General features: G+C 42.1%; 1 protein-coding gene and 1 non-coding gene across 3 annotated transcripts in view; both read right to left on the reverse strand.

Moving 5' to 3' along the window:
• The window catches only part of LARGE1 (LARGE xylosyl- and glucuronyltransferase 1), a 397052-nt gene that overhangs the window by 64907 nt on the left and 308170 nt on the right, over positions 1 to 23975 (reverse strand). For both annotated transcript variants that reach the window (XM_063133451.1, XM_063133452.1), the window contains exons 8-9: positions 14851 to 14963; positions 7784 to 7909 (exon numbers count right to left, since the gene is read on the reverse strand). In XM_063133451.1, the coding sequence (XP_062989521.1) occupies positions 7784 to 7909; positions 14851 to 14963 (239 nt within the window). The remainder of the gene's footprint in view (positions 1 to 7783; positions 7910 to 14850; positions 14964 to 23975) is intronic.
• On the reverse strand, positions 20402 to 20564 carry LOC134404347 (U1 spliceosomal RNA). The gene has a single exon (XR_010025864.1). It is a non-coding gene; the product is annotated as a U1 spliceosomal RNA (small nuclear RNA).

Genomic DNA, 23975 nt, shown 5'->3' on the forward strand with positions numbered 1-23975 from the left:
GAAAAGGACTGGGCCATGGCAAGGCACATACCTGGGCCCAGTTCTTTAGAAAGACCCCAGAGGTCAGCTCCCATGCATCCAGAGGAGATCACATTACCATCCTCAGACTTTGAGGACTTGGGTCATAAGGAAACTAGCATGTCACATCCACTGCCATGTTGTTGCAGCCTGAGATTGCTAAAACAGGCCAGGCTCCTTTAAGAGACAACATCAGCCTGGAGGAAGGCCCAATCTGTCTAAGAGCAACCAAACTCTTACTTAAGCCCTAGTCTTGCTCTGTTCCTTGTTGGAGCTTCCAGTCCCAGCATGTCTTGGAGCTTTCTATGGTGCTGACCTCTTTCTGTGTTTCTTCCCTGAGAAACCTGACTTATCCCTACTCAGGATCTGATGCATAGCAGAACCCTGCTATACAAGCTGCAGTGTAGAACATCAACAGTGCCCGCAACCTGAAATAGTACACCATGTGGGTAAAGCCAAATAAGTATTTATTTCCCAGGAAAATATCATAAGAACATCAGAAGAGCTGTGCTAGATGAGTCCAAAGGCTTATCTAATTTGGCATTCTGTTCCCATATTAGCCAACCAGATTCCTATGCAAGAAAGGAGGACAATAGCAATAATTTCCCAGCAACTACTATTGAGAGGCACACTGCCCTGATTCTGGAGGTAATATATTGGCATCGTAACAGGTTGCCATTGATAGCCTTATTTTCCATGAATTTGTTTAATCCCCATATCCTTCCCCAGAATAACATGTGATTTATTTTATTTTTATTTATTTAAGGATTTTTATGCCGCCATTCAGCCAAAAAAGGCTCTCATGGCGGCTTACAAAAGTATTTCTTGACAGTCCTTGCCCACAGGCTTACAATCTAAAAGACATGACACAAAAGGAAAGGGGATTGGGAGGGAGGAAGAGGAGGGGGGGGAAAGGAAAGCAAATTCAGGCACTACAATCTTAGTTGGAAAGTTCAGCAGTTACAGATGACAGCAGGAGGGAGGGGGCTCTCAGCTGGAGCTGGACCCAGGCACGGTGGAGAGGTACCTGGCTGCTGCTTCCTCCCTCACTGGTGGCCTCTGCAGAGACAGTTGGTAGCAGGAGGGAGGGGGCTCTCAGCTGGAGCTGGACCCAGGCACGGTGGAGAGGTGCCTGGCTGCTGCTTCCTCCCTCACTTTAAGGATTTAAGGATGGGGAAGCAGCTCCCACTCTGTGGTGTGTGTATGACTAGAACTTCAGTGCGAGATTTGACTGTTGATGTTTATACTTGCTCAAAGATCCCATTTATTCAAACCTGCTACTGTTTGGAAACCATGCTCTATGACACAACACCTTTGGAAAGGGTATGTATGTGAATAATACCATAACCCCATGGGTGGGACTGATTTTATAATCTTCCCCTATGACAGAGTCTCTATGTAATTCCAGTATTCATACTATTTAATTCTGGTATTCACACATACATACCACAGTGATGTGAATTAGCACCAGTGGAACCAACAACGGTTGATTCCATACCAACTAAACAAACCACTGCCTCTGCAACTGAAACTATTCAAGGATGAGCATGAACAACGCCTGCTATATCCCTAATTTCAAATGCTTCTATTATCAGAATGACACCAGTTCTATGAAGGTGTTTGCCTGTAACACAAGAAGACCTATATTGGGGAGGGATTATGGGAGCACATGCAAACTCCCCAGCATTGGCTTGCCCACCACACGGCTAGACGTCTTAGGAAAAGTGTTCCCATTGGTGCCAAAGGGAACTTGCCTCTAATCATTCTGGTCACACCAGTGTGTGTGTTGTGTGTTGATTTTGATTCCTATCACACTGGAAAGATGAAAGCCTCCAGTCCCCACAGGCCATGTTCCCAGTAAGCATTTGCTGACACCCCTCTCCCCCATGCCTAAAATTTAGTAAGTAAAAATAAGGTATACAGCTGATTGCTATGTATCGCACGAACATCAAGTTTGGCCTTTACGGTGAGAGTGTGCAGAGGAGAAACAGATGATGGGTCTCCAACCCCTTCTCTTCTATTCTGAAGCCTCAGTAAAGGTGGAGGGTGTAGTCCCCCTGAAAGGGTGGCCATAAAAATGCTTGCAAGTGGCAATTTGCCCAGAGGAAGAGAATTTGTGTATGACAATGCAAGCAGAAGAGAGCCTATCATATACATATCACAGGCATGGCGGTCTCAGAACGTGGCTCAAGACCACAAGACCATGTTGTTTAATTACTTTCTTCTTTCTTAGCTGCTATGATTCTTTGACTAGACTGCAGGGTTTCCAGGACAGTGATGAAATGAGTCAGCTCAGTCTTGACTCGCAATTGGACTAGCGAGAGGTACTGCAGGTGAAAACTCTTTGAGGCGAATTTGAAATGACTCTTTTGGGTTAAGGCCCTGAAATAATGCAAATATTAGCAGACAAGTTTCACAGGGTTGTTCCAGTTTGGAAAACATGGCTGAGGAAGACAGGGTGACTCATATTCAGCTAGTTCATTTTTCATAAGATTTGATTAGGATCACAATCCAAGCATCTGTTGGTTCAACACAGATTATGTTCAAAGTGATTGCAAAAACCACATGATGTATGGCGGAGGGGAACAATTTCTTTTTGTTTCAAAAAAAATATGTTGAAATGAATTTCTATTGAACTATCTTTTTTTTCCCATTCAAAAGAAAACTATGTCTTCTCCCATGATTTTCAATGTCCAAAATATCTATGTTGTATCCTTGACAACCAGCAAATTTTCTTGCCTGACTCATTCAGTGAGGTCACAATTCATTGTTGGGGAAATCACAATTCATTAACTTGTTGTATAGGATTTCAGTTGCCGTGTGGTCTTTGTCAAAGTGCTGTAACGGAAAATTCTCCACACTGAGAAAAACACATTTATTGCTTGAAAGGTAAAGGACCTAATCTGAATGCATTCTCTATCCTAACATTCAAAGTCAGTCCTGTTGACTTCAGAAGAGCTCCAAATTAAATGGCATCCATTGTATGCACAGAGTCCTGCTATGTACAACCTTAACACATAAGCCCTATATGCAGGCGAGGGCCCTGAACATCCTTGCACATCCCAGGATACTCTAGGTCTTCACATGTTGAACACAAAGGTCTGCGGTGAGCTTGCAATCACGACCAACTGAACTTATTTACAAACTTCTTCATGATAGGGAACCCTGATAAGCCAAGATTCCTCATTGTGGGGAGGCTTGTAAGTGCAGACCTTAGCGCTAAACACAAAGGGCAGTATCCAACTATGTCATTCCTCTAGCGCCAATGAAGTTGTGCTCGCGGAAACTAGTTTCTAAACTACGTGCAGGAGAAGAATCCAACTAAATTTACGTTTGGACAAACATGGGTATGCAAGTGGTTTTGCATAACTCTCGTACAAACCATGCATTTTGCTTGTGCAACTACCTGTACACGTTATTGTTGTTATTATTATTATTATTATTATTATTATTATTTATTTATTTATTTATTTATTTATTTATATAGCACCATTAATGTACATGGTGCTGTACAGAGTAAAACAATAAATAGCAAGACCCTGCTGCATAGGCTTACATTCTATGTGCAATGCACTGTGCAACTGGTAGCGCAACGGCTTGCACAGCCACTTGCATAAGCGTAATGGACGGCTATTTGAGTTGGCGGAATGTCACCAATGTTGGATACTACCCAAAGGACTTTAAAGGCACCCCTGTGTGCTCAGGAATATTGGGAGTGGAGGTTGGATGTACACCCCTCCCCTCCCTTTAGACTTCACATGTGAAGGCTGAATGCCGCAAAGGACTATGTAAGCTATAGCAGCAATAGGCAACCAGATTTTTTGGACTAGAAATCCCACCAGCCTCAGTTAGCATGGCCAACTACCAGGATTATGGAAGTTGTAGTCCAAAACAACTGATGGTCATCAGGTTCCCTACACTTACTGTGTAGGAATCTATGTAGTATGAATTCCAGACCATCTCAATGTCTACTGTCAAGGGGTTGATCTCACCATTGCCCCAAGGTGTTAGACACTAGAAGGGAGGTGCTGGAAGGTGCCCAAGTCTCTCTATGGCCTCTGCTATCCAGGCATGAGATAAGGGCACATCTAAAACAGGGAACGTATGTTGGCATCGCAGGCTACTCCCCTTTTCTGGTAATGTTTAGGCATATTTTCTCATATCATCACGTGCATTTCCTTGTCTTGGCAAAGCAATGTTGGGAAGCAGAGGCAAGTGTGTGTGCGCATGTGCGTGGGAGAAAATAGCAACACATATTGTGATTATGTCAACATTCTCCCCCTCTGTGATTTCCATTGGCCTCACGCTCTCCATCATGTCCCTTGTCGCCTTCCACGTGTTGGTAAAGCAAATGTCTGCAGCAGAGAACCTTCTCTACTCATGGAGCCTTCCCGGGCGATTACAAACCCAGAAAGATCAGGATTCTAAATCCCAATGGAAGCCCTCATGAGTCAAACTGGTTTCCTGCTGGAGACGTTCCCTTCCCAACATGTGGGAGGGAACAAAGCTGGCAATGGGAACACAAGGGACCTTGTCCCTGTTTCTTCTCCAAACATCAGGGATGGGCAGCACAGAAGCTGTGGGCCGCATGTAGCCCCTGCCACCTGCCAAATTGGTGGACTCTACCGACCACTACAACGGAGAAAATAATTTTGTTTCCCTCCCAATGTGGCCTGTGGAGGGGGAGGGTCTGGGGGATTGAAAGTGTGTCCAGGATGTCCTGCAGTTGCCTGCACCTGCCATACACAAAGGTAATTGAATGGTGGTGGTGGTGATGGGGGGAAAAGGAAGAATGCCAGAATAGTATCATGATAGGGTAGTGTGCACAAACATTATGGGGGAAAGTGGGTGACAATTTGACAGAGAACCACTACTTTTGGTGGCAGCTCCACGTTGAGTATGTTGAGTCCTGCTCTGAGAAACTATTGGGGGATGGGGAAAAGTAAAGATGTTAGAGGAAATGGGAAAGGAATCGTGCCAGGGTAAAGTGAGCCAGCTGTGCAGGTAGAGGCTGGGAAACCATGCTTACCAAGAGTGCTGGGTAAGGTGAGGAGGGAGAATGTGCTTGGAAATTATTCTCCAGCTGATGGCACTAGTATTGGTTGCTGGAGAAGGAAGCCTATTTGCTCCTTCTGGAAGTTAACAGAAGCAGAAGAAGAGACTTGATGACATGTGTTCATGAAGAAGATATCAATCAGCCCTAAGTCATCTCAGATCTTGGGATGGAGCATATAGGAAATTGTTTCTAAGGTATGATAAAAAGACAAAACAAATCTCCAGATGGGAAGATGTATTTCAATTTACTAGTTTTACTTGGATGGTTGTTCACGGAAAATTAAAAGACAGCTTTAATTATTCTTATCTCCTCTTACCTGTAATCTAATAAATGCTTCCCTTATGAATCAGAAGCTCAGGATAAGCTTTACTAATTTGAGGGAACAAATAAACCTGCCCAGCCAGCAAAACTATCTCAAGTAACTTACGGGAAAAGGTACAAAAGCATCCCAAATATTCACCTTCATAAATCCCTCCAGTTGTGGCTGTGATCCTGAGCCATGTATTCCTACTGTCAGCTACTGCACACATCTGACGGAAGTCCATCCTTCCAACTGAAGACAATGGAAGTGAACAAACCAGCAGAGAGGTGCCTACACAGCTGAGCAGTAGCCATTTATGGGGACTCTCTAAGTTTGAAAGATAATGCTGAGTCTTTGTAATGACGGCAAATCCCCAAATCCCAGCAACTTCAGGACTAGGTGGAATTATATTGGTGCCTTTACAGTTTGATAGGAATAACTTGGCTCGATTTGACTGGAAGATTACTAAGGCCAGGTCCAGCTTAGCTTGGAATTTCAAATCTCCTTCTGTGTTTCCTTCTTCCCACACCCATTCGTCTTAATCCTGTAGCACCAACATGTACAATTCATCTTTTTCTCTTCCACCCCCTGGAGGCTTCTGCGACATTATTCTTCACTCCGGTCTTACTCAGTATGAAATAGAGAATGTGCCAAATATACTGCATCATACAATTTATTTTAAATGTCATTGGAGCGGCCTAATTTCCAAGTTTTTATTTTATTTTAAAATCCAACTTGTGTCAAATATGTCAGCCACATTTTTCGCCCCTAAGGACCACACATAAGTACCATTGATAGTGCCTGTTTTATTCAACAGATTAACTTTTTATTTTTTAAAAAATTGTGGTGCGGAAGAGTGAGATTACTCTAGAAGTTTAGGCTGCAGCTGACTCACACACAGACACAGAACTCTAGCACAAACTTCAGAGTTGTGTATTACATTGTCTTACTATTCTCTGGATTGACACTTGGATGTAGATATAGATCAGTGTGCATTAATCTGCCGTTTGCTTATACTTTATACAAGCTGGTGCCCATGGGTTTACCTGTGCACAGGATGTGTGTTTGTGTGTGTAAGGCTGATCACAAGTTTGCCCACTTTGATCACAAATCACAGAATTAAGTAATAGTATGAATGAGGAAAGGCCTGTTTCATGTACCACCCTATTCCTGGTTGGGACAAATGCCTGCATGCATATTTGTGATGAAATTGTTGATAAAGCATAAAACTATGACTATTTTGGCTAAATATGTTTTCTTCAAACCTGTATAATAGGAGGAGGTAACACGCAGTCCATGGGTCACATCTGCCCCCCCTTCGCCCCTGTTGTAATCTTCCCTTCCCCCAATTTTTTAAAGATGACAGGGTCATGGTGTCCATAGCAGCAGCTATTGAGAGTCTAATGGCCAAATTTAGTTTGCTTTTAAGCTACATTGACCCCTGGAGTGCTCCATAGCTGCTACAGATTGCCAAAAGTGTTAGCTTGCAATTAAACCGCCCAGAGAGCTCCGGCTATTGGGCGGTATAGAAATGTAATAAATAAATAAACAAACAAACAAACAAACAAACAAACTAAATTTAACTACTGTAGAGCTCTGTAGTGGTTTTCCTCCTTATTTCAGTGGCAAAATGGAGATTTTGCATTGTTGTTGTTTTGGGTGCCTTGTGGACTGCAGCCCACAGTGGGAGTCTGGGGGGCAAAAATGCCCCTTTGACCACCAGATGTGCCCTCCCTTGCTCTGTACCCCTCTCATAAAGTAAGGCAAGCAATAGGCTTGATCCATTCACCTGGATAGAGTGAAGGTGATCACACGATCAAGATAGCTCTACTGAATCCTCCATTGCAGCCATTCTCAAGCAACTAGGGCTGCAATCCTATGCACAGTTATGTGGGAGGAAGCCCCACTGAACAGAGTGGGCCTTGCTTCAGAGTAAAACATGCACAGAATTGTGTGTCAAAATGTAAAAAAGCCATAAATGTGTTAAATATAAACTGTTAATGCTTTATAGTTTATTAGATGCATTTTCGTTTGCAAATTGAGCTACCGTGTGATTTGCAATAATTAAAACGGGCATTTTGTTTTCTGGTGTTTACGCAAGAGACATCCCTGGTGCTTTATGCCATAAAACACGTGGAGGAAAGAGAAGACAGCCTGGGTACTGTAGCATCTGTCTTCATTATATTTGCCTCTAAGATGCATTATCTATATTTTCATGATTCTGCAAATGCACAGATACAAATTCTCCTCTTTTTGTTCCTCTTACAGTAAATTAACACATACATAGTACACAGTTATTTAATATTGCTTAATATCTCCTTAATTTGTACAGTGGAAACTTTTGCTTCTCTGTCTCGAACTGCATTTAGGGCTAGTTACTATTAGTTCACAGCTTAGTTCAACATTACCTTTAGATCAGACACGTCTCGGTAGCACTGTTCAGAGCGGGTGTGGTCTGACAGCTGCACATTCCAGAAACAGGGGAGCTGGTACACAAGAAAGGGGTTCTGTTTGATGACTGCATTGAAGATATCCTGGAAGACAAAAGGAAAGAGGATTGTCACTTCGTAGAAAAGCCATCACGTCTTCTGGACTGTCTGTAGTCCTTCACTGGTACTAGAAAAAAACTATGGCTAAAAGAGTGGGACACAAAATGTCTTCTCAAAACTGCTAATTTAGGTTCAGAGTCTGACTTTGGATAAAAATACTGTCACCTCAACAGCTGACTTGTGGGTTAGAATGAAGCTTTGTTATTGATACAAAGAACTTAAATTTGACAGTTGGGTTTTCAAGGAAGTTTGGGAATATAAAGCTATAAAAAATATGCCTAGCTACAGGAATGTCATAATTCGTCCCCCCCCCCCAAATGTCAATACTGCATCTTCATCTCCAAGGATCCTAGGGGTGGTGTACATAAAATTATGAAAACAAAGAAATACAACCACAACATTTAAATAAAAAGAGGCATAAAAATCCAAAATCAGCAGCAACTAACAACAAATCTATCTGAATTTAATTTAGATTGAAATTGAATTTGCAATTTCAAAATTTCAAGAACTTCAAGATATTAAAAATAGTTGAAAGTGCTTAGGCAAACAGGGATGTTTTAATTTGGCATCAAAAAAGGTATAAAGTCAGTGCCAAACAATATCCTTTTCCAAAGTTAGGGGGCCACCACAGAGAAGGCTCTTTTTTGCAGCTGCGTAATGCAACTCTCCCAACAATGGTAATCCAGTATCAGTGGCAGTAAGCCTATATATACCAGTTGCTGGGGAACACGGGCAGCAGGGTGCTGTTGCACCCTTGTCCTGTTTGTGGATTCTTGGTCAACAGCTGGTTGGCCACTGTGTGAACACAGTACTGGACTAGATGGACCCTTGGTCGGATCCAGGATGGCTCTTCTTATGTAAAAGGAGGAGAGCCCTTCTGATGGTCTTAATGCATAGGCAGGATGGTATGGGAGAAAATGTTCCTTTAGATATTTGAAGCCAAAACCATTTAGAACTGTAAAGATGATCAACATTTCCTTTAATTGGGCTTGGAAAAGACTAAGGAGCCAATGTAATTCATTTAGAATTGGTGTAGCATGACTCCATCTAAGTTAACCTAGCAGCTGGATACTGAATTAGTTGACATTTCTGCAGTATTTTCAAGTCGGACCCACATATTAAGCATCACAGTGATCCAATACATGATATGGGGACAGGAGGAAATGGAAAAGTTTAGAAGACTGATCTGCCCTTGCTTACCAGGTAGGATCCCTCCCGATCAGATGGAGGGACAAGAAGATTGACTCAGAGGAAGTGTTTCGTTAACATCAAGAATTTGCATGCTTTAGGTGAGAGGAAAGTCTTTATTCAGCTGTAGGTGTGCTCAACCAGTCAGCTCTATGAGAGGCCCTCCCATAGATTTCCCGTCCCCTTACTAGGTCCTGAGCCTGTCCTTTTAGTTCCATTATTCATAATACATCTTTCCTCTTCTTTTAGAAAAAGAATAAACTGTTAGTAATAACCAAGAAATATTTACAACCCCCTCCCACCCAGGAGGTTGCTGGCATGTGAACTTGATGGAGCCTTATTTTTATCATGGACTCGTGATATACGAAATAAGAAAGTACAAATATTACACATGGGGGCAAACCCAGAGAACACTGCTACAAAAGTTACATGGTGCATGGCAATGGATTATGGGAAAGGAGGAAAGGCAAGGAGGAAGAGAGGAAGAATATGCATCTAATCAGATGAAACATCCCTGGAAACCCAGCTGGAAATGCAATGTGTGATTATACATTGCCATAGCTAACAGTAAGTTAATAAGAAATGGCAGAGTCAGTTCAGCCTGCAATTCAGAACGGGCATTGATTATACAATTACCTTTTTTTTCCACCTCACAGTTAAATCGAATTCTCCAAATAACTCTGATATTGAAACTAAGGGCCACTTCTCATGTAGATCAGTAGGCATAAGAAAAAGCACACAGCATGTATCAATGCACCATTACATTTAAAGAATCTCACTTGCATTCTTTAAGAAGGACCACAGCTTCCCGACACTATGCCTGTGCAGTGAAAAAGTCACCTATATATTCTTCATGCATGACCGTGTACACTTTTTCTTTTACAAAAGTAATATCAATGTAAAAAAAAATGATCACGTGTGAAGCAGGCCTCTTGGCAAAGGATATAACCTACAAACTTGATCATTGATCACAATTTGCACTTGCTCACTAATGAACACAACACATTCGCAGAGAAAGCTTGAGCAGTATCCAATGCTGCTGCTGCTGCATTTCCATTGAGTATGCTGCCCCTCCCAACCACCACTGCTTCAACATGCTGCCACAACAAGAAGCTGAAACGCTTCTTTTTGGAACGGGACAGGCCAATTGATCTCAGTTCTGCAAGCTCCACTGAACTGTTCTATTCCAGAAATGAGTGTTTCGGCTCATTTCCAATGGCTTTAGGATACTACCCAATATCATCACACAATTAATTTTGCTTAACTAGCCAAAATCCCTTTCCTATGATTCACCTCAACTTATTATTATTATTATTATTATTATTATTATTATTATTATTATTAATTTATTTATATAGTGTAATAAATAAATAAATAAATAAAATAAATATCACCATCAATGTACATGGTGTTGTACAAATTACACAGTAAATAGCAAGACCCTGCCGCATAGGCTTACAATCTAATAAAGTTGTAGTAAACAATAAGGAGGGAAAGAGAATGCAAACAGGCACAGGGAAGTGTAAACAGGCACCGGGTAGGGTGAGGCTAACAGTATTGAGTTTGTTCTGACTCTATACTGTTAGCCTCACCCTACCCGGTGCCTGTTTACACTTCCCTGTGCCTGTTTGCATTCTCTTTCCCTCCTTATTGTTTACTACAACTTTATTAGATTGTAAGCCTATGCGGCAGGGTCTTGCTATTTACTGTGTAATTTGTACAGCACCATGTATATTGATGGTGCTATATAAATAAATAAATAAATAAATAATAATAATAATAATAATAATAATAATAATAAGAAGAAGAAGAAGAAGAAGAAGTTGAGGTGAATCATAGGAAAGGGATTTTGGTGGTTGTTTCTTGCCTTAGGCAAAGAAGCAAAAATGCTAAGCTCTTAATTTTGTAGGATCCATGCTTCAGAAAAAGCCCAAGTGTCAACCCTTATGTTTGATGCATGATAAGGTGCCAAATAGTAATTTGGTCCTAATATCACTCACCAAAAAGGAAGGATGGAATGCAGACAATCTGGTCTTAGAAGTCCTGGCTTTCACATAATCGTTTTTGGTTAACAATTTATATCCAAAGCCAATGTAAGGCTGTACTCCTGAAACCATATACATTTTGGAGAAGTCCTAGTGGCTCTCAACATAGCGCTCCGGAAGAAATGGATTTGGAATTGCAGCCAAACTTGGCAGTAGTTTTAAAATGGTCTTTGATAGGTTTTGAATCAGAACATTAATCGCTCCACATCCCTGCATCCCTTCTGCAAAATGGGGGTAATGAGTCTTCTCTAACTCCCAGCTGTGCTTCGAGGATAATATCCTTAATGTCTGTGAGGTGCTCAGATTGTATGGCAGGGGACGGAGGAGAGGGAGGTGATTGCAATAGATGGAGTCAGATGAAATCATAATGACTGTTTGCTGAACTGAGAATGACAAAACCAGTAGAGAAGGAAATAGTATTTCCAGTCTTCTAGAAGCCTGGAGCCTTTTGTTTCAAAGCAGGAAGATGGCATTTGACACCTAAAAAGAAACACAGGCCCTTTCTACACCTAAGGATTATCCCAGGCAAATGGAGGGATCGTCCCTGCCTGCTCCCGGGATCCCCTGTGTGTCATTCACATGCACAGGGATGATCCCAGGACGATTCCTGGAAAAAAGGCAGGTGTAGAAACGGTCACACACACAGAGACAAGAAAAAAGAGAAAAGTGATGTGTGTAGTAGTGGCAAAAACTACACTAGGTAGCAGCTTCCTAACTCTCTTCCCCCCTTTTCGTTTCTACTTTTTGTTGCGGGTGTAGTTACTTGCAGCAACAGAGCTGCTTGTGTTCCATCCCCTCCCCTCCCAACCACCACTGCTTCAGTAGTAGTGCTCTGGAAGGAATAGGGTGACCACATGGAAAGGAGGAGAGGGCTCCTGTATCTTTAACAGTTGTATAGAAAAGGGAATTTCAGCAGGTGTCATTTGTAGGCATGCAGCACCTGATGAAATTCCCTCTTTATCACAACAGTTAAAGCTGCAGGGGCCCTGTCCTCCTTTCCATACGGTCACCCTAGGAAGGACGCCATAATTTTTCTCTGGAATGTTTCTTACAACAACACCTTATTAAGACTCGGAACGTCATCTGACAACCATTTCATTGCATGCTCATTACTCCCCAATTGCGGATGTTCGTGGGTCACCTGCCATGCGTCTCCCACTCCTTCTTGCCTTCTTTCCATCACAAAATAGACCCCTTTAAATCCGTTTTTTTAAAAAACAGAATGTGCTGCCATTTCCTGCTGTATGCAGGAAAAGTGGTGCTATAAAAGTGACCGCTGAATGGGCCACGTGGTTTTTGTTTACCTCCTCTTTCTTCTTGTGTGAAGAAAGAGGAAGTATCATAGGACAGAAGAGGGGAGGAAAGCAACAGTGAAGAAATGTGATGTCTCACTATCTGATGACGCTCACAGTGTTATTCTGGGGCATTCTGCAGAGGGCAGGAAAGAAGTGAAATTGCAACAGCTGGAAAAAGCTCTAATGTAGCTTTTGCAGCAGCAGTAGAAAACAAAATGTTTTTTGTTTTTTAAGAAAAATGTGTTAAGAAGCCATTACACTACCAGATAAGCACCCCTAAATTTCAAGGTCACCTTTGTTCCCCACCACCCATTTTGAGACGAAAGGCACCAACTGCAACCTTTCAGCCTGCAGCAATATTAGCAGGCAGCAAAACCAAGAGGGCGTTGAGTCCCTGGCTAGCTGGTACATGGCATGACGGCTCAGAATCTGCACAGACCTGTTCTAGCACAAGAAGCAGCTGGTTATTGCAACCCAAAATGTTCTAGAACCGAGTGGGCAACCTCTTTTGGTCTGGGTGTGTATGACATCAAGAGGGCAAACCCTGACATCATTACGCTCCACTCCTCCAGCCTTTCCCCCCTCTGTGCAGAAAGAGGCAAGTCCTGCAAGCTCCACTGAGTCAGGCATCTCCTTCTTGTGTCGTTTGTACAAGCAAGGGCTTAGCTGGGGCTTGAAGGCCCTGGCTGAGTGCAAGGGAATGAATCCCCTTGTGATCTCTGACCAGCAATAACATGTGGATTCCTCTCCTTGGGTCAAGGGGGCAGGTCTTGCAGAGGAAGTAGGGCTTGGGGAAGGGACAGATTGAGTAGTATAACAATGGAACCAATGACCTAGGGAGGTTGTGGGCTCTCCCACACTAGAGGCAGCTGGACAGCCATCCGTCAGGTAGGCTTTAAGGTGGATTCCTGCAATGGGCAGGGGGTTAGACTCGATGGCCTTGTAGGCCCCTTCCAACTCTACGGTACTAAAATAGTTAATATGATTCTAAAATAGTTTTAACTTAGCACCAAAAATAGCACCACATTGGTGTACTTAGAATCATAGAATAGTAGCGTTGGAAGGGGCCTATAGGGCCATCGAGTCCAACCCCCTGCTCAATGCAGGAGTAATCCTGCTGAGTAATCCAAAACTGGAGCACCACCAGGCAAAAGGCCCTCTCTTCTGAGGCTGCTAAATGTACTTACTTCTATTACAGAAGTGATAAGGTGAAGGGGCAGCTGTCAGGGATCAGCCAGCCCAAACAGGAAGCCTTGTATAGCCCTTCCTGTCCTAATAGACAGTCTCTATCATACCATATTTGAGACTCTGGGAGCAGGGCCGGCACTGCCACAGGGGCAGCTCAAGTGGTGGCCTAGAGCACCGAGGTAAGGGGGGTGCCGAACGGCATGCCCGGAAGCCGCTCTCCCACAGGGGCTCTGAGAGGGCGGCTTCCAGGCGCGTCGTTCCGAAGCCGCCCACCCACCCCACCACCCCAATGTCCTGGCTTCGCAGGAGCGGCTTCCGGCCGGGCGCTGACTTCGAAGCCAGGACGCTGGGGTGCGGGACTGGCAGCTGGATAGCCAACTGTCAGGTAGGCTTTAAGGTGGATTCCTGCACTGAGCAGTGGGTTGGACATGATGGCCTTATAGGCCCCTTCGAACTCTACCATTCTATAATTCTAACTCCACATGCCAGAGATTGCTCTCCCTTTGACTAGAAGCTGCATAACTGTAGGAGTAACTTCTTCCACATGTATCGCCCTTTCTCCTTAGATCTGTAGGCAAGGAGCTTAGCTTTTTCCATAGCAGCATTCCTACTACACCTCACCATGGCAAACTGCATTGTGCATGGCTTTTACAGAAAGCTTTCCATGCAAACTAGTTGGCTCTGTTTTATTTAGCTTTTACCATGGGAAATTTTATCTGGCTTTTTTATTCTAGGCTTGCTATGGTTTTATTGTGATTTATACCCTTTCAATTTGTTCGTAAGCTGTTTAAAGAACCACATGAGTGGCAGATAATATGACTTATAAATATATCAATATTTAAACATGCAACCAAATAAGCCTGAACGTGTAAAGCCATCATTTTGGAGGTTTCCACTCTGAATGTCACCTACAGCCTGACAAAGCCCGTAATGCTTGAAAACTCACTTCTAGTATTTTTATACATGAGCCAGACCAAGAAAGGACATTATTCACATATTCTGTGTTAATCTTACTATCATGGGAAAGTTGGTACACTGTTCCCATGCCTAAATGCAGCCATTGTCCAAAATGTTTTCAGGGGAATCCCTGCAACAAAGAAATGTTATCGGCTGGAAAAGTTTGTGTTGTGTAAATGTTCTCAGTCTCTCCCTCCACCCATTTACTCTCAGCAGCAATCTTGATGTCATTATCGTGGAAGTACACACTTACCTGGTCAGCCAATGAGGTGGAGAGCATGCTCATTAGCTCCCTTTCAGCCGTGAGCCTCCACATCTGCTCCCATTTCATCTTGCGCAATTTATCCAGAAGTAGCAGAATGACCCCTGGAATCAACAAGCAAGGCAAAGGAAAGGCAAGCTGCAATGAAAACAGGACCAGCAAAGACCTTCACGCTTCAGTGCTGCACCAGCAGGATTAAAACAAGATCTTTCTTTAGAAATTGTGAACTGTAAGCAGCCCGTCATTTTGCCAAAAAACAAGAAAATGAAAGAAGCTATCCAGGAAAAACTCAAAGACTAGATTTATTCCTAAATACACAATTGTGTATCTTTGGGCCAATTTACCTGTTAATTTACACAAGTGGTTTACCGTTGCATGTGAGTGTGTTTTCTTTTAAACCAGTGCATGTCTCCATCCTTGTGTGAGTGTCTCCGGGTGTGTGTGTGTGTGTGTGAGAGAGAGAGAGAAAGGCTGAATTTGGATGACACGCTAATCAACGGTTTCATTTTGCTCCTATTACCCCCCCCCCCCCGTTGATTAGCGTGTCGTCCGAACGCAGCCAGAGAGAGGGGGGGGCTGTTCAGACAACACGTGAAGCCATGGTTAGGCCACTAAACGTTTTGCAGTAAATGGTTAGTGAGCGTGTTTAAATCATTGTTAAGTAGTCACCATGGTTAGGAATGGTTCACTATGGTGACCATATGGAAAGGAGGGCAGAGCTCCTGTATTTTTAATGGCTGTATTGAAAGGAGAATTTCAACAGGTGTCATTTGTATGCATGGAGCACCTTGTGAATTTCCCTCTTCATCACAACAGTTATAGCTTCAGGAGCTATACTAGAGTGATCAGATACAAAAGAGGGCAGAGCTCCTGCAGCTTTTAACTGCTGTGAGGAAGACAGAATTTCACCAGGTGCTGTATTCATACAAATGACACCTGGTGAAATTCCCCTTTCAATACAACCATTAAAGATACAGGAGCCTTGTCCTCTTTTTCATATGGTCACCCTACAGTTCACCTGACATGCTAAGTCATGTTTCACATTACATGCTAAGCCATAATATTTAGCTAAAAATACTTAACTACTGTGGCTTAGCGTGTTGTCTGAACAAGGTCAGAGAGAGAGACAGTAACAGAGAGACAGAGCGGGGGGGGGCACACATATACATATAAGGATGGAGACATGATAGTTTAACTCTTGCACCACAACATGCACTGGGGTCCAAATGAAAATCCCCAACTCTGAAGATTTCCTCAAGAAAGAAGCTGTCATTAAGCACTATTTCTACCTCCTCCTTCATCTCTGTTAGAATGACTTTGGAGAGGGGTGTATGTCCCCCCGCCCCCAGCATGAAGTGAACATGGGATCAAATAGAAAAAGGCCAGAATAGTTACACCTGCTATGGTGGACACTGCAATGATGACAGAGTTCACATAGAAATTAGCATGTAAAATAGGCTGCATTCTATTAATTATAATCTGTTTGCCCCTGCCTCCATTAGCTGTTCTATATACAGCTCAAAAACAAATATCTATCTATCTATCTATCTATCTATCTATCTATCTATCTATCTGTGGATGAAGGTGATGTAGTGCAGTGCAAGCATTGTATCTGTTTTCCATGAAACCTTTAAGATGGAGTCTCACAGGACCTACTCACAAAGAAATACCAGTGGACACTGATAAGAACCTCATTTTGGGGAATGATAACTGCCTGTAAGTTGCTAAATGAAAAGGTACTGATAAATGGCACCCTATCATGCAAACGGAGCCATCTACTCTAGAGGGATCAGCGATAGGTCCTCTCTCACTTTACATCCTCATTAGTGCAACAGAACAGGGAGAACAAGCAGAATATTAATAACTTCTAGCCAAAAAATTAACACATCAGTATAATAGTCAAGGAGCAATACAGGAGTTGAGTAGAAGCAGCTGCAATAGGGGAAAAAGCAAGTATGGAGAAAAACCAGAAGTATAGAAACCAAAGGGGTATCACACAACCAAAAGGAAGAGCAAGTACTGAAAAGTATAGGCTTCCAATTAGATTGTCTTCAGAGGAACACAATGTCACTTCCAGTTCACAACCCTTCTCAAATATCACTGGGCAACGAAGTAGCAAAGTTGGAAGAAATATGTTTGTTTTTTTAAAACAGCTTATCCATTTTATTGACCACAACCCTCCTGCTAACTATAGAAGAGGGTTGCTGTTTTTTTGTCCCGGGGTGGGGGGGAATACTGCTAATCCCCAATTAAGAGAAAGGTTAAGATTTGAAGTTGGTAATAATACTTCTAAAAACACATTCCAGAATACATCCATTATTTATTCTTCCATGTCATCCAGGGTGGGGGAATTAACTTGCCCCCAAAATGTCATGATATAACTTTATTTATTTATTTATTTATTACATTTCTATACTGCCCAATAGCTGGAGCTCTCTGGGTGGTTCACAAAAATTAAAACCATTCAAAGTATAAAACAACAGTATAAAACCATAATATAAAATACAATATAAAAGCTCAACCAGCTAATCTCTTTTCTAACTGGCACAATTGATATATTTTTAGAGCATCATCAGATGGGGGGGTATCACGTTTCCTTACCGTTGCTTCACCACCACCATCCCGCTTCTGTCCCATGATACTTCTTTCTTCACACAGAGGAAGAAAGAGGAAGTAAACAATGACCACGTGGCCCGTTCAGTGGCTGTTTTTATCGCACCGCTTTTGCTGCACACAGCAGGGAATGGTGGCACATTTTGTTTTTTAAAAATTGGATTCAAAGGGGTCTGTTTTGTGATGGAAAGAAGGCAAGAAGGAGCGGGAGATGCATGGGAGGCAGATGACGTCATCAAAAGGACCTGTGAAGTGGGGAGTAACGAGCATGCAATAAAACGCTAATCTGATGATGCTCTTAATTTTCTGAAATATTTCCCAGGAAAAAAAGAGCTTTAATCTTGGCTGGGTTGTATGTCAAAGGCAAGAGTGAGAAGGACTATTTGTGTTCAAGAACATCACTAAGGAATGATTGGCTGAGAGTAAAGGTCACTCTAAAGGGGAATATTCCAATCACAGATACAGATTAGGTAAAATAACAACCCTCCTCTCTCCAGGGGCAAGGACTTTGATCATAGGAATAAAGGATATAGGGAGAAATGCAATGAACCTTCATTCACATGCACTCTTAGATGTGTAAAACAGGTTTTATATTTACATTTGAGAAACGGGAACAAATATGCAATAAATACTTCTTTAATATAGCTGGGTGGAGTGGCATTTACGGTATTTTCACTCCATTTTCTCATTCTTCTTCCAGGCAGGCAGATTATGGTGTCACAACTAAAGAGATTAAGGGGTTATCAACAGAAGCAGCTGAAAGGCAAAGACTGGAAGGGGACCAAAAACAAAGACTTGAAAACGCAAAACAATAAATTATGTGACCATCTAAAACAAGTTTAGATTTTTTTTTCTTTTTTGCACAAAAACATGGGGATTCATTTATAATAGTTTTGAAATAAATGTATTAATTATTTCCACGCTTAATTTGAAAAAAAAATGTTTTAACACTGTCAGACCACCCAGGGTTTGCACATGAAAGATGAGTGCTGCTACAGAAAACAAACAACCCATTTCATAGCAGTTTGCAATATTTACTTCTAAAAAGGGCACATCATTTTCATTAGTATTAGTGAGATTAAGGAATGTATGCTGCGGGATCAAATTAATTCTATTCATTTCATCTTACTCTGTGTAATATTCACAGGAGCAACGATAACAAACGTTTGAGTGGCTGTGAAGAGATTTTTATTTTCTAAAATGGCATCCTTTCCAAGAATGGTCCTCATAGTTTAGAAGAACTATATTCAGCTGTGGGAATGAGAGAACGAGCGAGAGTTCCCTCATAAGACCTTTCCTTTCCCCAGAGTCATGCTGAGTGTAATTCAGGCTAGATTCAAGATGACAAACAGCAGAATGCAGGGGAGAATGGGATTTGTCCTCATCTGTTGTGCTGGTGGAGAAAGACCCAGGAGGTAGGCAGGGAGGACGGTAAATCAAAGGCTGTTTTTCCCTTGGACATCTGGCTCCAGTTGTGGATCCTTTCATCTTCCAATGACAGTGTGGCAGCATCTTGTTCCCTTATTCTGCCACACAGAAGGAAAGGGGACGGTTTGCTGGCAAACAAGCAAACAGGGTGAAAAGGGCCAGACAAGTGAGATATGTGAATTAACAAGGTCACAACTAGTCAGAGAAGAACTATCTAACAGATACATAGCAATGTTAGGGAAGCATGCAGGTCTCATGTAATTCATGTTCAGGCACAGCACTCAGGGACATGAAAATGTAGTTACAGAGAAAAACAGACTCTCTGCTTTTAAAAAATTCTTTCTGCTCCTTGGATTTCTCTCCTGGCCTATCTTAGGAACATCATTAGGGTTTAGGGGATTTATTTCATTAATAAGAAATGAAACTCAATGCATTGAATCCTCTGAATTTCACTGCTGAATCAAGGGCAAAGAGTGTCTTATATTTAAACTTCAGGCGCTTGAAGGTCAGGGCTACCAACACCATCGTAACAGTATCTAGCAATTTTATCTTTTAGGCTCTGTATTTGATTTGGAATAAGCAAAAAGACCAAACAAAGCAACAACAACATCTTGTCACTTTGCTACGGACTGGTGATTCAAGGTGGATGCCAAAGTAAGAATATCAATGTGCCAGTACCTCTGGAGCTAGGGTGGCTCATGAATCTATGCCGATCTTATACCTGTTTGAAAGATTTATGTGTCTAAAAGCAAAATGGCTTATAATAAGATGCCCCTGCCATCTCTCTAGTATCCTTCTGCCAGTTTTGCTATTGTAGAATTGCCATTGGTGGTGAGATCATATAGCCCTGAAATGTAGGGTTGAGAAGTATATGGGCTGAGTCTGGGGCTTCAGTCCCCACTGTTCGATGCTAGTGGGCATTTTACTATGCTAATACTAAAAGCTTGGTGTAGCTGCTAATACTGCAAGTTTGGTATAACATCATTGCTAAGAAACAGAGCTAAAAATCAGGAAGAACCTGTTGTGAATCTCACTTTTGTCATAAATTCACAAAGTGGCCTCAGCCTCAGGCCCACATGTGCAATGTTGATTTGTCTCGCAGGGTTGTTGCAAGTATTACAAGGTAACGTTAGTGATGTCACCTGAACTCAAGATTTGTAAATCCAATCCACTAGATTTGTAATTCTCAGATGCTTATTCAGTCCTGATTTCAACCCAACAAATTTTTAATATTTTCTTAATTCAAACCATGATCAATTACAAGTTAATTTATGTTTTCTGTACCTGCACAATCCGCATGACTAAGCAGCCAAACCATGGGCAGCTACAGGTTCTCTGTTGCGAGGGGTTTATATTTCAAAATTTAACACAAGAAACACAACGCAGAAAGAGTGTGTGGTGGTGGTGGTGGTGGGAATCAGGGGAGCAACTCCCCTATAAGGGAAAGTTGGTGTTTGAGTCTTTTCAGTTTTGAAAAGTCTTTTTTTCCCCTTTCTTTTTTCAGGGGAAAGCGGAACACAGTCCCCCACTAACACAAATTATTCAGTTGAGTTTCCTGCATTTGGGGAAATCGCAGGGGTCAGCACACCCGGAGTGCAATGGATGAGCCTCACCCTGGGAAAACCACCTTCGTGATCATGGTGTCTCCCATGCCAGTTAAGTATCAGTTTTGAAAACAGTCAAGTAAGAGGAGATGTGATAGAAGGATATAAAATTGTGAAGATGTGGAGAAAGTGGATAGAGAGAGGGCATTCTTCCTCTCTCATAATACTAGAACCTGGGATCATCCAATGAAATTCAGAACAGGTAAAAAAGAAGAAGTATTTTGTCTCTTAGCACAGAGTTTAGTTATGGAATTCCCTACCCTAAGATATGGACAGCTCTAAAAGGGGATTAACCAAATTCATGGCGGATACGTCTATCAATGGCGACAAGTAATGATGAGCGTGTGCTGCCCAAGATCAGAAGCAGCATGCCTCTGGATATCACAAGACAATGCTGGGAACAACAGCAGGAGAGGGCTTTTGCCCTCATGTAATGCTCGTGGGCTTCCCATAGGCGTTTAGTTCGCCACCGTGGGGGGGAAAAGGATGCTAGACTAAAAAGATCTTTAGCCTGATCCAGCAGGGCATTTCTTCAGTTCTTACTTGCATTTGCTCTTACTTTCATATTAAGTATGGATATTATTATTTAATCATTGTGAAAAAAGCAACACGAGTAAAGGAGATAAAAGCATTCAGTAAGTGACAATCATCATTGCTACTAGTACTACCATGTAGTTTCGTGGAATCCCTGTTATCTATTATATGGCTTTTGTTCAACTTAGTCACCAGGATAGCAATGTTTGCCTTTGATTGAGCAATTCTTTTGTCTGAGTGAAAATTACTGATGAGAGGTTTCCTATCACTAAAAAGGGAAGAACACTTCTGAGTTCCGGGTAATATAATTAGTTATCATACTCTTTGATTCTTACTTCAAAATGTCTGTGACCCCCCACACTGTCCACAGCAGGATGGAGAGAAACAAGAATCCTTTGATGCAACACATAATTTAGAGTGCAACACACACTTCCATGTATTTACACTCTGATAGTGGGGGCTGAAATAAAACTAGCATTGCATTCATTCCTCATTTAAAAGAGTGGAAATTGAGATGTTTCATCCTCTTTAAAGGAATTACTTTAGATTCTACAGAAAAAGATGAGATACCATGTCGTGATCCAGGGCATTTGCACACAATAAACCAGGTATTAAAAACACTTCATAAATGCAGGTTCAAATCATGGTGTAATATCCTGGCTTGCTTTGAAGCTGCTAACCGTAGTTTCCCAAGGTGGATAAAATGGGAAAGTATTATATCCACAAGCAAAAGTGTCACACATATCACAGATTAATAAGCTGAGATATGAACACAGCCTCTGAATAACTGCCCAGAGTTGATTGGGGCATTTGGGAACAGAGACGTAGGAGTGAAAAACTGAAGACATCATACTGAGCTGCAGCTAGATTTTATGTATCAAAAAAGTAAATGGGGGCAGTGAAACATGGAAAACGTTATGTGAAGAAGTAGCATGAAAAGGCCAAACTGCTACTTCAGTGTTCTATGGCTGTCATTAAGACATTAAACTTTCTTCTCACAGCAGAGCTCACAATGACATCATCATGTAAAATGATATAATTACCTAAGTACTTTGGTACATAAATTCACCATTCACCAGTGCTTCATACAAACCAGAATCAATTAGGTTTTGTGCACAGTCGTGTATGTCTGGAGTACACACATGTCATGGTATGAACCACCGAGAGCGAAAAATTCTCAAAAGATCCTCCTAAAAATCCTTCCAAGTAGTATTTGAATGAACCACACAATATGGAGTTGGTACAGGAAAAGGTCATGTTATGTGTGCTTTCTTAACAGCAATGCTTGATCTTATTCCAGCTTTAGTTCGTCTGATTTACATATTTCAACCATGGATGAGGGTTTCCCTTTGATACAAACTCCTGTTTTGTATATACACGTTTCTGTGCATCTCTCCTCTCTCATCTCACACTATTGCCCCGCTCGTGCTCTTCGCTCCTCTGATGCCATGTTTCTCGCCTGCCCAAGGGTCTCTACTTCCCTTGCTCGGCTTCGTCCATTTTCTTCTGCTGCCCCTTATGCCTGGAACGCTCTTCCAGAACATTTGAGAACTACAAGTTCAACCGCAGCTTTTAAAGCTCAGCTAAAAACTTTTCTTTTTCCTAAAGCTTTTAAAACTTGATTTTGTTCTGACTTTATACTGTTAGTTTTACCCTACCCAGTGCCTGTTTTACCCTACCCTGTGCCTGTTTGCTTTCTCTTCCCCTCCTTATTGTTTTATTATGGTTTTATTAGAATGTAAGCCTATGCGGCAGGGTCTCGCTATTTACTGTTTTACTCTGTACAGCACCATGTACATTGATGGTGCTATATAAATAAATAAATAATAATAATAATAATAATAATAATAATAATAATAATGCACAGTATCAAGATGTATTTGGGGAGCTGTAGTTTGGAATCGTGTAGCGCAGCATGACATCAAACACCATACCCCCTTTGTAATTGGTTATTTTCACTTGGCCGGCCTGCGTGATGATGGTATGTGATGTTTACTCACTGTTGCGAATCACTGGTATAAAGATGGACTCCACAGAGTGATCTTCCTCCTCATGGAGCCAGAGCTGTGGCAGTAGTGATGAGGATGACAATGGAAGCTGCTAAAGAGACTGCCTCCAGTAATTTGGGGGAGTGGTGGTCTAGGTAGTGGGATAAATAAAATCTTTGGGAGGGATCTGTAATTCCAAACTTAATAGTGAATTTGTAATACATTGTCACACAGAGGATTGTCACACAGAGGAGGGCCAGGATCTCTTCTCGATCTTCCCAGAGTGCAGGACACAGAATAATGAGGTCAAGTTACAGGAAGCCAGATTCCAGCTGGACAACAAGAAAAACTTCCTGACTGTTACAGCAGCACGACAATGGAACCATTTACCTAGGGAGGCCGTGGGCTCTCCCACACTAGAGGCATTCAAGAGGCAGCTGGACGGCCATCTGTCAGGTATGCTTTAGGGTGGATTCCTGCATTGAGCAGGGGGTTGGACTCGATGGCCTTATAGGCCCCTTCCAATTCTACTATTCTATGATTCTATGATTCATGCTTGTTACAAAGGTGAGTATTAGGAATGGACGGATTTTGACCAATGACCTGACTAATTATGAAAATTGATTACATCACTAAACACAATGTTTTATCACTGGCAGTTTTCAAGAGGGTGTGGCATGTTGGAAGAGGGTGTTGTTGGGCAATGACAACCCCAGGGCAAGAAAAACCCTCATTCTCCTTCACAAAAGCAGAGAAGCATCATGGGCAGGATCTACACTACTGCTTTAAAATACTTTATAACAGTACTGAGAACTGTTGGGGCCCAGGACACAGGCCACAGCTAGACCTAAGGTTTATCCCTGGATCATCCAGGGGTCAAACCTGTTCATCTAGGTCACACACAGGGGATTCAGTGCTCAGGCAGGGGCGAACCCTGGATGATCCCAGG

Source organism: Elgaria multicarinata, chromosome 9 (assembly GCF_023053635.1).
Source record: "Elgaria multicarinata webbii isolate HBS135686 ecotype San Diego chromosome 9, rElgMul1.1.pri, whole genome shotgun sequence".
Lineage (NCBI taxonomy): Eukaryota > Metazoa > Chordata > Lepidosauria > Squamata > Anguidae > Elgaria > Elgaria multicarinata.